Below are 14,091 nucleotides of genomic sequence, written 5' to 3' on the forward strand. Positions count from 1 at the left end.
CTTTTCCTTTTTATTTCTTTTCCTTTTTATTTCTTTTCCTTTTTATTTCTTTTCCTTTTTATTTCTTTTCCTTTTTATTTCTTTTCCTTTTTATTTCTTTTCCTTTCTTGTCCCTTTCTTGTCCCTTTCTTGTCCCTTTCTTGTCCCTTTCTTGTCCCTTTCTTGTCAAAAAAACAGCAAAAAAAGTCTCTGCAGTGTTATTTTCTTATTTATTTGTCTAGAAACTATTTTGTGAAAGCTCAGAAGCTTTTTTAATTTGTTACAAATTGGTTTTATTTATGTTATTTAAAATGTGCAGTTGTTCAGTACAGGAAAGAGCCTATTTTTCTCAAAGGGTACTAATTTTATATGAGATTTGAAGAAAATCTGGGGTATTTATACTGCATTTTTGTATAAGATGTATAAACTTTTTCACAGGGAAAGATGACTTTTTTTGGATGTAAATGAAAAATAAAATCTTTTTTTAAGCATAATGTCTCTTTTCTTCCTAGAAATCAATAATTTCCACCTCAAGAATGAACAAGTTTTAAACAAAATATTTATCTTTGATAATGAATATTGTTATATTGGGACTTCTGGGAAAGATTTGTGGTGGGGATGTAGTAGAGTACACAAACTCAGCTTTTCTTTAGCAGATGTACCTGAAAATTTAAGAAAATTTGGGATCTTCTACTGCAGTGGCTATAAAGTAAAAAGGGAAAATTATTGTTTATTGGATACAATTCTATAGTTTTTATTTTGTCTCAAAATATTAGATTAATTTAAGATTTTAGTACTTTAAATAGTTCAGCAAAACACCTCTGTGATTTTCCCACTTGGAGCCATGAACCATTTCAGCTGTTTGCTTGTAAAGATCTTTTTTCTCCTATTTTTAATGACCTTAAAGCTGTTGCCTGAGCTGACTTATCATGAAATAATGTGAAGTGAGAAGGTTTAAGGCAAAAAAAAACCAGGGATCACAGGTATTGAGACCTCTCTAATTCTTCTTTTCCACATCAATTACTCACTCAAGGCTCCCTCACAACCAATGGGAAGTGGAACAGTGAGTTCCAGGGTTTTGCATTCCAATCAAATTCCATTAATTCAGAAAAATATCCACTCCACCCACACTGTGAAACTGTTTTCTGTGTGAGTCTAATGTAAAGCTTTTTCATAAAAATGAATTATCACATAACCTCATCCACAGGTTTGAGTTTCTGATGCTACAGCAAATAAAATGTTGAGTGAGCTTAAATCAGCCCCCTCAAGGGGATCATTTTGTGGGGTTTTAGATGAGGAACTCCATACCTGAAGCAGATTTTCATTTATCCTCCTCTGCAGCTGGGATGGGTTTGGGTTTGAAGGAGTTTTATTTTGAGCTGATGCTTTCTCAAAGCTTATCCCCTCAAATGACTGCCTAGAATTTGAGTAACAAACAAGCATTTAAATAAAGCCTCAATTTTCCTGCAGTCAGGGTCTAAAGTTCCTAAATCCAAACAAGTTTTTTTGTAAATCCTGATGTTTCCAGTTTTTTGGGGAAAATTTCCCTCAGGTGTTGGTGTAACAATCTCATGACACAGAATTATGATGCTTTAGTTTAGGGTTATGAAAACTAATCTAAAAAGACATAAAAAATGAGGTGTGGAATCCTACTTCATTTGGATATTACTCAATTTCAAGTAGTCTCTGGCATGGGGGGAGTTTTATTTTCAAACATGACCTTACGACTTCACCTTATTTTTATTCTAAAACCATTAAATTGGCATTTTTTTTCCCACATTCATCAGAAATTTGGCAGCACCAAAGAACAAGAAAAGGAAGTCATCCAGCTCTGTTACAGACAAGACAGAACTTAGAATTTTATATTATTTTTCCTGGATTTGGTAATTTCAAGTGTAACTTGCTTGGAAAACCGGTGCCATGCTGAGAGCGTCCTTTAAGTGTTGCCATAAAATTTTGCTTCAATTAAGGGTTTTATTAATTTAGTTTCCTCTAAAGCAGACTGAAGTGTGGAGGGCCAGCTATTTTCTTTTCTAAACTGGAAAAACAAAATAGACTGGACAATGGGAACTGGTTTTAAACTGATTTTCACATCAATGTTGCTTTCCAGGGGGGTCATGAGCAGCTTCTAAAAATGATGGAAGAGCGGATGATGGATGTGGAGCAGAAATTAAGGCTTGTGAAGAGGCTTCTCCAAGATAAAGTAAATCAGCTGAAAGAACAAGTAAGTGTTCTTGGACTTCCTCAAACCTTCCCCTTTCCTTCTGTAAACCCCTAAGTGGGTAAAAACTGCCAAGCTGTTGTTCAGAATAAAGTTAAAAGTGGTTTTATTTGATGCTTTTGAGCTCAACTACAGCATAATTTGCCCAAAACTTCATAAATCCCCAAACTGAGGACTGAATCCACTACTCATTAATTTCCTAAATCAAGAAACAAAAATCAAATTTCAGTTGAGGATGTTAACTGGAAAAGTTCCTTTAAAAAGGAGGAAAAAAATAATTTCCTGGGGGGAAAATCAAGATTGATTTCTTTGAGGCTTCCTGCCCCAAACACATCTTTTGTTTGATGTGGTTTTTGGAGGCATCTCTGTGGGATCACTTGTGGATTCTCTTGTGCACTAAATTTATCCTTAGAGGATAAATGCTGTAAAGCAGAACTCACCTGACAAAGTTAATTTGAACCCCTCTATTATCAACCCCATCTCCTTAAAAAACCTTTCCAGTCTCCAAATATTCACAGGCCTAAGACCTCTAAAACTCTTAAAAAGCTTTTAATGAGAGGAATGGGGTTTGATATTTGAGTTGTAATTAACACATCCATCTGCTTTCCCCACCTTTCTTTGGAGTTTTTCTTTGTCATTTGCTGAGTGCCTGTGTCACATTCCCATCCCAGCTTTCCAAGAACACCAAGGCAGACGCGATGGTCAAGGATCTCTACGTGGAGAACGCGCAGCTGCTGAAGGCCCTGGAGGTGACGGAGCAGCGGCAGAAAACTGCAGAGAGGAAAAATTATTTACTGGAAGAGAAAATTGCCAACCTCAACAGGATAGTGAAGAACTTGGCTTCCCCCTCCTTCAGCCCAGCAGCGGAGATCAGGTCATAGCAAAGCTGGTCTGTGGCACAGCCCCCTGCACTTTACTGAAATGGGAATATTTCAGCTTCTCACTGCGTTGCCTTTTTTTTAACTGAATGAGTTTTAGTTACAAATGCCTCCCCAGAGAGCTGGTTCCCAAACTGGACACTGCCAAAGGAGAGGTTTCTTGGTTCCCAAACTGCTAAAATTAATCATCACTATGTAAAAAAAGCCAAACTTGTATTTTTCTAGGTTAACTTATTTTGATGCCTTGTGTTCCATTTAAAATCCAAATTCTGAATTTCCTGTACTGGATCATCTAGATTGAAGCAAACTCAGATTTAACAATATTTTCAGCTTTCTAAAATACTTACTGCTCCAAACCTAGAAAATGCTGATGGGTCAAGTCTTCAACACTGTCAGCAGAAATGTTATTGAAGGCAAGACTTTGCTGCTGTGGGCTGTGTCCTGTAAACTGATTCTGGTTTCTCTAAAGCAATTATTCATTAGGCTTCAGGGTTGTTCTTCATGGCTGTTTCTCTGCAGAGCTCAGAAAAAAAAAAAAAGAGGTTTATTTAAAATACAGAACTAGACTACTGCCTCCAACTAAGTGTGATATTTTATCTGAAGAAATTTCCCAGCTAGCAAATAAAAACTATTATTTCCTTTTTCTTTTTTTTTTGTAAGCTGTGCTGCCAGACAAGTCTGAATTGCAGGGGCCTTTGCTGGTTTTTTATGTGGAAATAAGTTAAATATGGAAATAAGTTAAAGCAAGGAAGAGTCACTCAACAAAGATGGGAGTTTTGTTTATGTGATCTGTAAATTCAGTCAAGCAGTGCAGTGTATTAATTAAACAGCTGGCAGAAGAATGAAGAGGGGCACTTGGATGATTTTGTCAGTGAGATCCTGTTGTTGGAACCCTCAGGAACGTGGAGCTTTGCCAGGAATGCAGCATTTGTTCTGACCTGAGAAATCATTTGGAAAAGTCTTTGTCTTTTGTGTTAATCCTTGTGCAGAATCTGAGTCGTCATTGGTCGTGAAAGAAACACATTCAATGTAATCATGAAGAACTCAGGGAATAACAGCCTAAATCAGCTATCAATGTTGGTATTAATGTCACCAGAGGGAGATAAACACAACTTAGGGAAAGCAGGATAAAGCAAGTTGGATTTGGGTGAGTATTTCCTTGGTGCTCCTTACCCAACATGCAGAGGAGCATCAAGGTTTGGGATGAGAGAGGTGGTACCTCTGCCTGGATCAGTGGAGAAATGCAGATTTTTTGGGAACACCTTCAAGACAGAGAAGCAGCTGGATGAGAGCCTGCCTGCTGAAGGGTGTGGAATGTTTGAAACTGGACCTCTTTAAATGCATGTAACTGAGGAAGGGGAGGAAGAGGGGTTTTGTCTCAGAGACTGCTGGCAAGCTGATCATTCTGTCATGAGCCAAAAGTCCTCCAGAAATTGGGGTAACATTGCCTGCAATGTGGAGGAACCTGTGGAAAATGAGTTTTACTGTGTAGTGGTGTGGCTGAGAGGATGTTCCCTGTGTCTCTGGGGTTGCTTACCAGTTTTGGAGGGTTTGTGGTCTGAACTAGACACAGGGTATGACTTTTTCCTCCTCCTCTTCCTCCTCTTCCTCCTCCATTGCTTTGTGCAGGCAACAAAGTGGAAATGGAAATAGAATCATGGGAGAGCATCACATTGGAGTCATAAATTATTTCACTGCTGTACTCTTCAAAATGCATGTAGTGGAGATTTCTCTGAGTCATCCCAAATTCAAGGATTTGCAGATTTTTTCAGAGGCTGCAAAAATGTTTTCACAAACTGGAAATATCTTAAATTGATAGAAATTTGAGGGTTTAAAAAGCTGAAGTAATGGTTTCTTGCTACTTTTACTATTCATCACCAAGTGGTCTGAGTTACAATATAATAAATCTCTGTGTGGGTACCAGGGCTGTGTGTTGGCAAAGTGGGAACTGAGCACACCCTGAATTTCCATGCTGTGGAAATTAGCAAAGTTCCAAAATAATTCCAGGAAACAAAAGAAATGAGGTTCAGAACTGAATTTGGAAAAAAAATATTATCTAGTATATTTTAAGACTACTTCATACCTTGACCTTGGTTTACTTGTGTCTGTGCCCAGTCCAAAAGGAAGGAATGAATGTTTCACTTAAATTATTGTGCAATTACTTTCATGTTGCTCAATTTAAAGGCTGGAGACTACTTAACTAATTCTTTTAATCTCCTGGTAGTTACCAGGCTTTCATAAATCAAACATGGACATTGCTAGAGCACAGCACCAGGAAGGGAGAAGCAGAAATAGGGAAAAGGGACTTTTGGCTTTTCCCTTTCTTCCCCTACCCTACCTTGCTCTAGTTCTCTTTCACTAAACTTCAAAAAAAAAATCCAATTACAGGAGAGAGGAGGGAGGAGGAAAACATGCTGTTGGTAAATACTTTTGAGGCAAAACTCCAGATTAATTCTCAGAAGTGCCTTTTGCCTTCCTGTACTGTACTGGCTGTGTTTGCAACAGGACAATTCAGGACAATCCTTTCCCAAAGGGAGGGATCCCAGAGAAAGGCAGAGCTGCTTCCAGACGGGTGTCACGTTGCTCTTGAATTCATTGTGTCAGCTCAGAAGAGAAGCAGCTGTTCTACAACGTCCAGGCTACTGAAAAGAAGCATAGAAACACATAATTTATTAAGCATTTAGGGGTGTTTTGTGCATGAATGTGTCTCCTATGCAGAATAGGCAAAAACCAAAGTATTTAATGTTATTGTTGAAGTCAAAAATCACTGAACTTTTAGGCCTTGTTCCTACAACAGGTCCTGCCATGTCAGATATGAACTACTTCAATACCAGAAGGGTGTTTTAAATGTTTTCAACTCTTAACTTTATGAATCACTGTGAAAATAAAGGCACATAGACATTTCAGGTTGGGGGTTTTGGAAGGGGACAGACCCCAAGCTAAATACAGGTGTACAAAATTCACACAAAATAATTTAGAATTATTTAAAAGTCTATATTGTGGCACGTTCCCCAAGTAGTAGTTTAAATACAAGGAAAATTGAGTTGTTTGAATTCTGATTGGGGAAAGAAAAAGGATTGTAACATATTTGATTTTAACCAGGTTATGTGCTAGGTACAGCAGGGGGGGAACAGTCTGGATTGATCAAGAGTAAAATCTTTCTGTTTAATTCCAGCAAATTCCATCTCTGTCACTCAGGTTTTCCATCATTTACCTGTTCAGTCCCCTGTTTGGTGTCATTTCATGACAAATGACTTCTGTATAAAGAAAAACAAATGTATATTTTTTTTTCTATTGAGTTTGTTTTGTTCTGGTGTAATATATTGTCCTTAGAACATCATGTAAAACGGAGAGATGAAGCATCTGACACATTATTTATAATGAGCATAAAAAATACATTAATGTATGATGCATACTTGTGTCTTTTGTTTTTTATCCAACATGAAAATCATTGAATAATTTGGGTTGGAGGGACCTAAAGCAAATCCAGTCTCATCCCCTGCCCTGGCAGGGACATCTTCCACTGTCCCAGGTTGTTCCAAGCCCTGTCCAACCTGGCCTTGGACACTTCAGAGATCCAGGGGCCACCTCTCTTCCCATTGATTTTGTAAGTATTTCAAGTAGTATCTGCAAATTTATCAAAGGCAGATAATAATAAGAGGAATAAAATAAGGATAATAAAAGTGACATAAGGATAATAAAGTAACGAAATGAGGATAATAAAAAGGATGGAACAAGGGTAATAAAAAGACACAATAATAAAAAGGATGGTTTGACAGCTCTGATAAAGTAATTTCTTCCATTATAAAAGTATGAAATTGAGGTGTAAAAACTGAGAGGTGGTGAACACACCTTGGCTTATTTTCCACTGAAGTTGCATCCCTACTCCTCACCTTTGTATGACAAGAATTGAATGTTTGTTGCAAGCCTTTCACAGAGTCATGGAATGGGAAAGGTTGGAGGGGTCTCTGGTCCATCCTCCCTGGTCAAGCAATGCTGTGTCCAACTCTGGGCCCCTCATGGAAGGGACACCGAGGGGCTGGAGCGTGTCCAGGGAAGGAAACAGAGCTGGGAAAGGTGTGGAGAATTGCTGAGGGAGCTGGGAAGGGGCTGGAGAATTCCTGAGGGAGCTGGGAAGGCGCTGGAGAATTGCTGAGGGAGCTGGGAAGGGGCTGGAGAATTGCTGAGGGAGCTGGGAAGGGGCTCAGCCTGGAGCAAAGGAGGCTCAGGGGGTCCTTGTGGCTCTGCACAAGTCCCTGGCAGGAGGGGACAGCGGGGGGGGTCGGGTTCTGCTCCCATGTAACAAGAAACGGCCTCAAACTGTGCTAGGGGAGGTTTAAATGGAATATTAGGGAAAATTCCTTGCACAGAAAGGGGTGTCAGGGAGGTTTGCAGTGCCCATCCCTGGAGGTGCCCAGGGAAGGCCTGGACGTGGCACTCAGAGCTCTGGGCTGGAGACAGGATGGGGATCGGGCACAGCTCGGACTCGCTGATCTCGGAGGTCTTTTCTAACCTCGGCGATTTTATGACTGTCACTGTGTGATTTTGTCACTCCGCTATTCCGGGATTTCTGGAATTCCGGGATTTTTGTCATTCCGGGATTTCTGTTATTCCCGCCTTTCCGTTCCCGCGGGCTCCCGCCGCTCCGTGAGGGGCCGCGCCCTCCCCGCCGCGCGGGGGCGCTGTGGCCGCGCCCCCTCCCCTGCGCTGCCCCGCGGCCGGCCCGGAGGGCGGCGGCCGCCGCCTTCCCACAACGCCCCGCGCGCCCGCCGCGTCCCCTCAGCGACCCCCGGCCCGATCCCGATCCCGATCCTAACCCCGCTCCTGGTCCCGGCCCGGCCCCCGGGGGCGGCCGGACCCCCCCCCTCCCCGCCCTGCGGAGCGGGGAGCGGCGCCGGGCATGCGGGCGGTGGCAGCGGGCCGGGAGGTGGGATGCTGTCGCGGAAGAAGACGAGGACGGAGCTCTCCAAGCCGGGCGAGGTGCAGGGGAAGTACGTGAAGAAGGAGACGAGCCCGCTGCTGCGGAGTGAGTGTCAGGGGGGCCGGGGGACGCCGGCGCGGGGCTCCGGGGGGCCGATCCCGAGGCCTTTGTGTGCGGGCAATGCGGGTCCTGCGGGCCCTGCAGCGACGCGGCCTTGGCGGGGTGTGAGGGGGAGTTATCCCTGTGCGTGTACGTGGGGCTTGTTTTTCCCTTTAAATATGTGTTATATCCTGTTATGAGCTTTGGGAGATGACGGAGGGAAGTTAAAACTGAAAGAAAGCCCGAGTTTCAAAGCGCGCTCTGCACGCGTTGCCCCGCCGGGTGCTCAACGTGACCGAACTTGGTGGGTTTTGTGTTTTTTATCATTTTCTGGGTCTCCGGCTCCTCCGTTTCAGCAGGCCGGGGTTCAGGCAGTCTCCAGACATTGTTTTTAAATGAACAGAAGCGATCGCAAGGTGAGGTTGGACGGGGTTTGGGGTGGTGGAAAGTGTCCCTGTGGCACGGCTTGGAGCTGGCTGAGCTTCGGGGCCCCTTCCAGCCCAAACCGGGCTGCGATTCCCTGAACCTCTGACCCAGCTCTTCCCTGAACGGAGTGGATTTTTTCCCCATCTACGCACTGTGCAATGAGATAACTGTCCCGCCAGGCAGTTGCATAAAATCCCTGCGGAAGCAAATACTCCAGGTCCTATCCATGACTCAACCTGGTGAGGTCACCTGGGATGCGCGGATCCTCCCGAGGCTCTGATGCCACAGCCCTGTGCTCCTCGGGCTGGACACAGCACCACAAATACACCCAGAAAGTGTGTGCTTAGGTTTGGTTTTGTTGGTCTTTGAAAGACAACCCCAAACTGAAATGGGTTTGTTTACGCAATAGGTAAATAAATAAATTTGTTGCTGGCACCTTCTGGGCTGCACCAGATTTTAACCATAAGTTGTAAGAGTTTATTAATAAAAAGCAATTAATGATAGGAATAGCCTCATTCTAAATGAAAGTTACCATGCAGGCACTGATTTAAATGGAGGGAAACTACTTACTTTTATCATGTTGAAAGTAAAAGTAGGGAGAGGAGGAATGTTTTACTTACTAGAGGGAGGCAGAGAAACTTTAAAGGAGAAAGGGAAATATCTCCATGATGATTTGAGAACTTAACGTGTACAGAATGACAGCATTCAGTTTTTCTGGCTGAAGGTTGTGACTTTGGGCTTAGTGGGGGCAGTGTGAATTCTGTTTCTGTCTCGGATTCCTGTGGGCATTACCATCTTGTCATTCCCAGTTTGTAAGGACAACATTCCCAAAGAAGAAGTAGCCAGGATATGTGGATTTTCTTGACCCTTCTCATAGATAGATACAAACCCTGACTGATGTAGCCACATCACAGTGTGGGTGGTTTGGGTTTCTTTTTTGTGTGTGTGTTTTTTTTGATGGGTTTGGGGTTGGTTTGTTTATTGCAGCTGCAGTTTTACTGGCAGAACTGCTCTGTCCTGGCACCGGAGCGCTGCTGGTGTGGGGTGTGCTGGTTTCTGCTGCACCATCACACCTGCACAGGCATTAGGGGTGTCTTAAGTGGGTTCTGCACATGAATTTCCTCAATTTTAGCGTGTAAATCACCGCGGCTGCTCCCATACTGCATAAGCAGAGTTCTCACTCTCCTCCGTGCTCTCTGTCAGATCTGATGCCTTCCTTTATCCGCCACGGTCCGACCATTCCAAGACGAACTGATATCTGCCCTCCCGACTCGGCATCCTCTGCCTACACCCCCGGCGGCGATGGAATCGTTTCCAGGAACCAGAGCTTCCTCCGAACTCCGGTGCAGAGGCCGCCTCACGAGATAATGAGGCGAGAAAGCAACAGACTGTCCGCACCTTCCTACCTGGCCAGGAGTTTGGCTGAGGTGCCCAGGGAATACGGCTCCTCCTCGCAGTCCTTCCTGGCAGAAGCCGCTCCCGGGCTGGAGAACGGCGATGCCGGAGCCCGGGGCTATTTCTACGATCATTTCTACGATGCCCAGAGGAGACGTCAGCTGAACGACCGCCTGCACGAGGACTACAGGTATTATGAACACAACAGTGATCTTTTCCAGAGGATGTCCCAGAATCATGGGAGGCACACTTCAGGTAAGGATTCGTTGTTGCTTTTGTTAAAAATGGGATTTTGGTGAGAGTTTGGGTGCAAATGTGCATCTGGATGATTGGGATTGTGTTTGGGGTGTGTAGGACAGAGCTGCTTTTTCATGGCATTTCTGGGATTTGGGTAATTAGAATTGAGAGTTTGTTCACACATATCCAGAAAGGAAAAACAGACTTAAACCAGGATTATTTTCTCAAATAAGTGGAGTAAGCGAGTTTTGTGTTTTTTAATGCCAAGCATATGTATGTATTCTCTACACATCAGCTGCTGGCTAGAAAGGAATTTTATTCATTGGAGGACATCTATTTTCATGATGTAGAGAATAACCAACAGCTCTAAATTAAAACATTGTAGCATTATTATTGTTATTATCATTCAATATTAATTATCATCTTATTATCTAATTTTGTTGTTTGAATTTGACCTCAATAATTAAAATAATTCCTTAGAAATAGTCAAAGGGAAGAATGACTGCTCTGTGTAATTAGCAAATTGGCATCTAATTAGTGTTGAAATTGACTTCCTAACCCTTGACTCCTTTTTTTAGGCTTTTAAAATTGTTTGTAAATATGCTCATTCCCGCCTCAGTTTCACTGGAACTTGCCTTTGTTTCCTAAAACAAAACAGCAAAAGAAAGAAGAATCCATTAAATACTACTTTTCTGAAATACTTGAGTCTGTACTTGATATTACAAAAACTATGCCCAAGGAGGAGTTTGAAACAAACACTTCAAACCTGTGTTCATGATTTCAGTATGAAATACATTTTCACTTGTAATCTGTAAACAAAATAGTCATTAGTGTCTAATAAAATAAATTTCCTGTCTAGAAAAAGAATTCTCCCAGGAAGAACATCAGCTTTTAACACTGCTGACCTCGTGGGTGGGGTTAGAACCTGTCAGTGCTTTGTGTTTTCTTCACCACAGAAACACTTCCATGAAAAATGGAAATGCTGAAATACTGGGGTGTAAGGCCTGCTTCTTCAATCCTCCTTTATTTTTCTAAGTGTTAATATATTTGATCTACCTGGATTTTGTGTGCAAACCCTGCATCTCTGCCACTTGTTGCTCATTAAACATTTGCCTGCTCCAGGTAACAAGCACTGGGAGTGTGTGCTGGGATATTTTAGGGAGGAGAGGCAAGAGGGGAGGATTTCACAAACCAATCCATCAGTTTCACCTCCAGAATTAAAAAATAGCTGTGTCTGCTGAGGAGATTCTCAGAAATGGAACTCTAGCTTGGAAGTGGAGTTTCATATATCAAATTTTTAAAAGGAGCTCCCCAGCCATATTTTGCTCAATTGTAGCAACATCATCTTCCTAAATAGATTTTTTCCTGCTGTTTGTTGACCTGTGCCTCCCCTTAGCCTGGGAAATCATAAAGGAGCTGCTCCTGTTTGCTTGGCTTGGTCATTCACACTTTAACATAACACTTTGAACAAATTCTGCACAGGTTTTGTGATGGGTGAGTATTTAATCTCATGCACTTGTAGGGAGAGACGAAGGTGAGCCTTTCAATTGCCAGTGTTTTCCCTTTCCTTCATCTTTTTTCATCTCCATATGAACTCTTAAAGTCCTCTTTTCCTTTTTCTTACACCATTATGTGGCCCAAAATAAGAAAATTTTGTGTTTTGTTGCTTCCTTCATCCCACCATTAAGCTTCTTTTTATTTGAACCATCCATTGCCTTCACACCTTCAGTGTTTTCCTTGAGTTACCCAAATCTCTCTGTAATTCCTTGTTTCTTTTTCTTGCATTTCCAGAGCCTGTTGCTTTCACTGTCTTTGTCTAAATTACTTTTCTTTACTCATCTCCATCGTTGTTTCTCTTCAGTGAGGTGGCAAAATTGCCCAATGCCTGCAGTTCCAAATGAAAACTCAGGTTTTTAGCTGGAGTTTGTAAATGCTGCCTTCTCCCCTTTCTCTCCTCTCCCACCCTCCCTGCACAGGTGCCCTTGGTCAGGTCTGGTGTGGACCTTGGTCAGGTTTTGGGTGGACCTTGGTCAGGTTTTGGGTGGATTCCCAAGGAAATGTTGCCTGGAGAACACAAGGTGTTGTTCCTGCTTTGGTGACATTTCGTGGTGCTCATGCTGAGATGATTTTTGGGAGCAGTCTGGAAGTGAAGAGGTGCCTGTGAATTTCAGCTTTCATTCAAAACCGAGATTTCTCCTCTTTGTAATTTGGAGAGAAGTTGCAAACATGTTCTTATCAAGACTTCAGAGTGTTCAGCCAAGTCTTTAGGGCAGTCCTGTGGTTTTCCAGCAGTTGATGTTTTAGCATTGCCATGTCCTTCCATAGGCATTTCTCCTTCAAGTCACATTTTCTCTCTCGTTGTGATTCACTTCTACCATCTCCTCCTTTCCATATTTTCATTCAGTTTGTTTCTAATTAGCAATTCAGTGCTGCTGATTTTCCTGCCCAGTATTTTCAGTTGAGATACCTCCTAATTTTATACCTTTAGCTACCTCTGTGGCATTTCTTAATTTTTTATTTTTTATTTTTTTTAATTTTATTATTAGTGTCCTTTTCAAACTTTTAATTCTAAGAGACTTTACCTGTCTTTCCTCGCCATCTCTTTCCTCTCTTCTAGGTTAAAGTTTTGGGGAGGTCTGTGGTTGAAGTTATACCTACAGTGTAGATTGGAACTAACTTGTAACCAAGACCTCAGAGTTATTTGTACCTGTGTGAGCGGTAAGCTGAACCATTCTTCTGTGTCTATGAAAATTGCTGAGCTTGAAATCAACACTGTAAAGGCACTTGCTGGTGGTGGATTTTGATGAGTTCACTGGGATGTCACAGGAGAAAAACAATTTAACAGAGAATCCAGCGTGCTTTTGCTTCATCTGTTAAGTTGTACCCCTGAAAAACTGCAGATTTGTTTAGTGTAAGAGCAAAATAAGTACAAATTGTGACATGAAACCCATTTAGAGCTGAAATAGCCATGTTTTTATTTTCCTGTGCATACACTTCTCTCATTTTTAAACAAATGGCAGTTCTTGCCCTTTTCTTTTTTGTGCTGATTTTGGAGGAATTTTGCAGCATAATTCTTGATGCTTTCAGAGTTCTTCCTGTCATTTCCTATTTGTGAATTTGTGCTTGCTTGGAACGCCCCATTCCCACCAACAAAAGAGGTGCTTGTGCTCAGGAAGTTCCTTCAGATGCTTTGGAGTGGGTTAGGAAGGCCTGGGACCTGCAGACCTGGCTAAACAGGAGAGTTATTGGAACTTTTTGTTATTTTATTATTACTCACTCTTTTAAAATGAAACAGTTTGTTGGTTTTCTCTTCCTGCTCTTCACCCAGCTCTGAGGAGGGGAAGGGAGAGGATTTTGGCATCCTGAAAAAAGCCTCTCAGGACAATTGGGCTAATTAAAGACAAATAATGTTTTGTAAGATTTGTTTCACTTAGAAATTTGGGTGAAATCACTTGTGGGGAGTTTGTGGGCTCTGAAATTTCTCTGCATTTTCTACCCAAGTGAGACTTTCTCCTCTGGTTCTGCTCTTTCCCCTTTATGCTGGGGATGGGATTTCTCTGCTCCATTCCTACCTGCCCTTTGCTCCAAAGGGCTTGGACTTCTTTCCAGGCAGGGTTCCCTCCAAAAAAAACCCCTTTTACTGGACTGGGAAAGCACTGACATCATTTCCAGTTCCTCTGTTCCTTCCTAAACACAACTTCCTTGAGTGAAGAACACACTACAGATTGTTTACACTTGTACAGACTTTATTATGATTTTTAAGAGAAGGAACTTCTTGCATTGATAAAGTGCACTGGAATGTGCTGCTCAAAGTTAAAATGGATAATTCAAGACCTTAAATTGAAGATACTGTATTTTTGAAATGGAAGGAAAAATTAAAGCTTTTAATTTCAATATTGATATTCCTTAAAAGCAAGAGCTGAACCAAAAAATAT

The 14,091-nt window shown here is 42.1% G+C and overlaps 2 protein-coding genes across 4 annotated transcripts in view; both read left to right on the forward strand.

Annotated features, from left to right (window-relative positions):
- NIN (ninein) overlaps positions 1-6,493 on the forward strand; it is a 60,540-nt gene extending 54,047 nt beyond the window's left edge. For 2 of the 3 annotated variants that reach the window (XM_015631924.3, XM_015631930.1), the window contains 2 exons: positions 2,090-2,203; positions 2,872-6,493. In XM_015631924.3, coding sequence (XP_015487410.1) covers positions 2,090-2,203; positions 2,872-3,081 — 324 coding nt within the window. In that variant the 3' untranslated portion in view covers positions 3,082-6,493. The remainder of the gene's footprint in view (positions 1-2,089; positions 2,204-2,871) is intronic. The other variant, XM_015631925.1, reaches the window with a different exon arrangement.
- Positions 6,494-7,849: 1,356 nt separating this feature from the next.
- SAV1 (salvador family WW domain containing protein 1) overlaps positions 7,850-14,091 on the forward strand; it is a 14,816-nt gene continuing 8,574 nt past the window's right edge. The window contains exons 1-2 of the mRNA XM_015630950.3: positions 7,850-8,104; positions 9,728-10,174. Coding sequence (XP_015486436.1) covers positions 8,011-8,104; positions 9,728-10,174 — 541 coding nt within the window. The 5' untranslated portion in view covers positions 7,850-8,010. The remainder of the gene's footprint in view (positions 8,105-9,727; positions 10,175-14,091) is intronic.

The sequence above is a fragment of the Parus major genome, chromosome 5, assembly GCF_001522545.3.
Source record: "Parus major isolate Abel chromosome 5, Parus_major1.1, whole genome shotgun sequence".
Lineage (NCBI taxonomy): Eukaryota > Metazoa > Chordata > Aves > Passeriformes > Paridae > Parus > Parus major.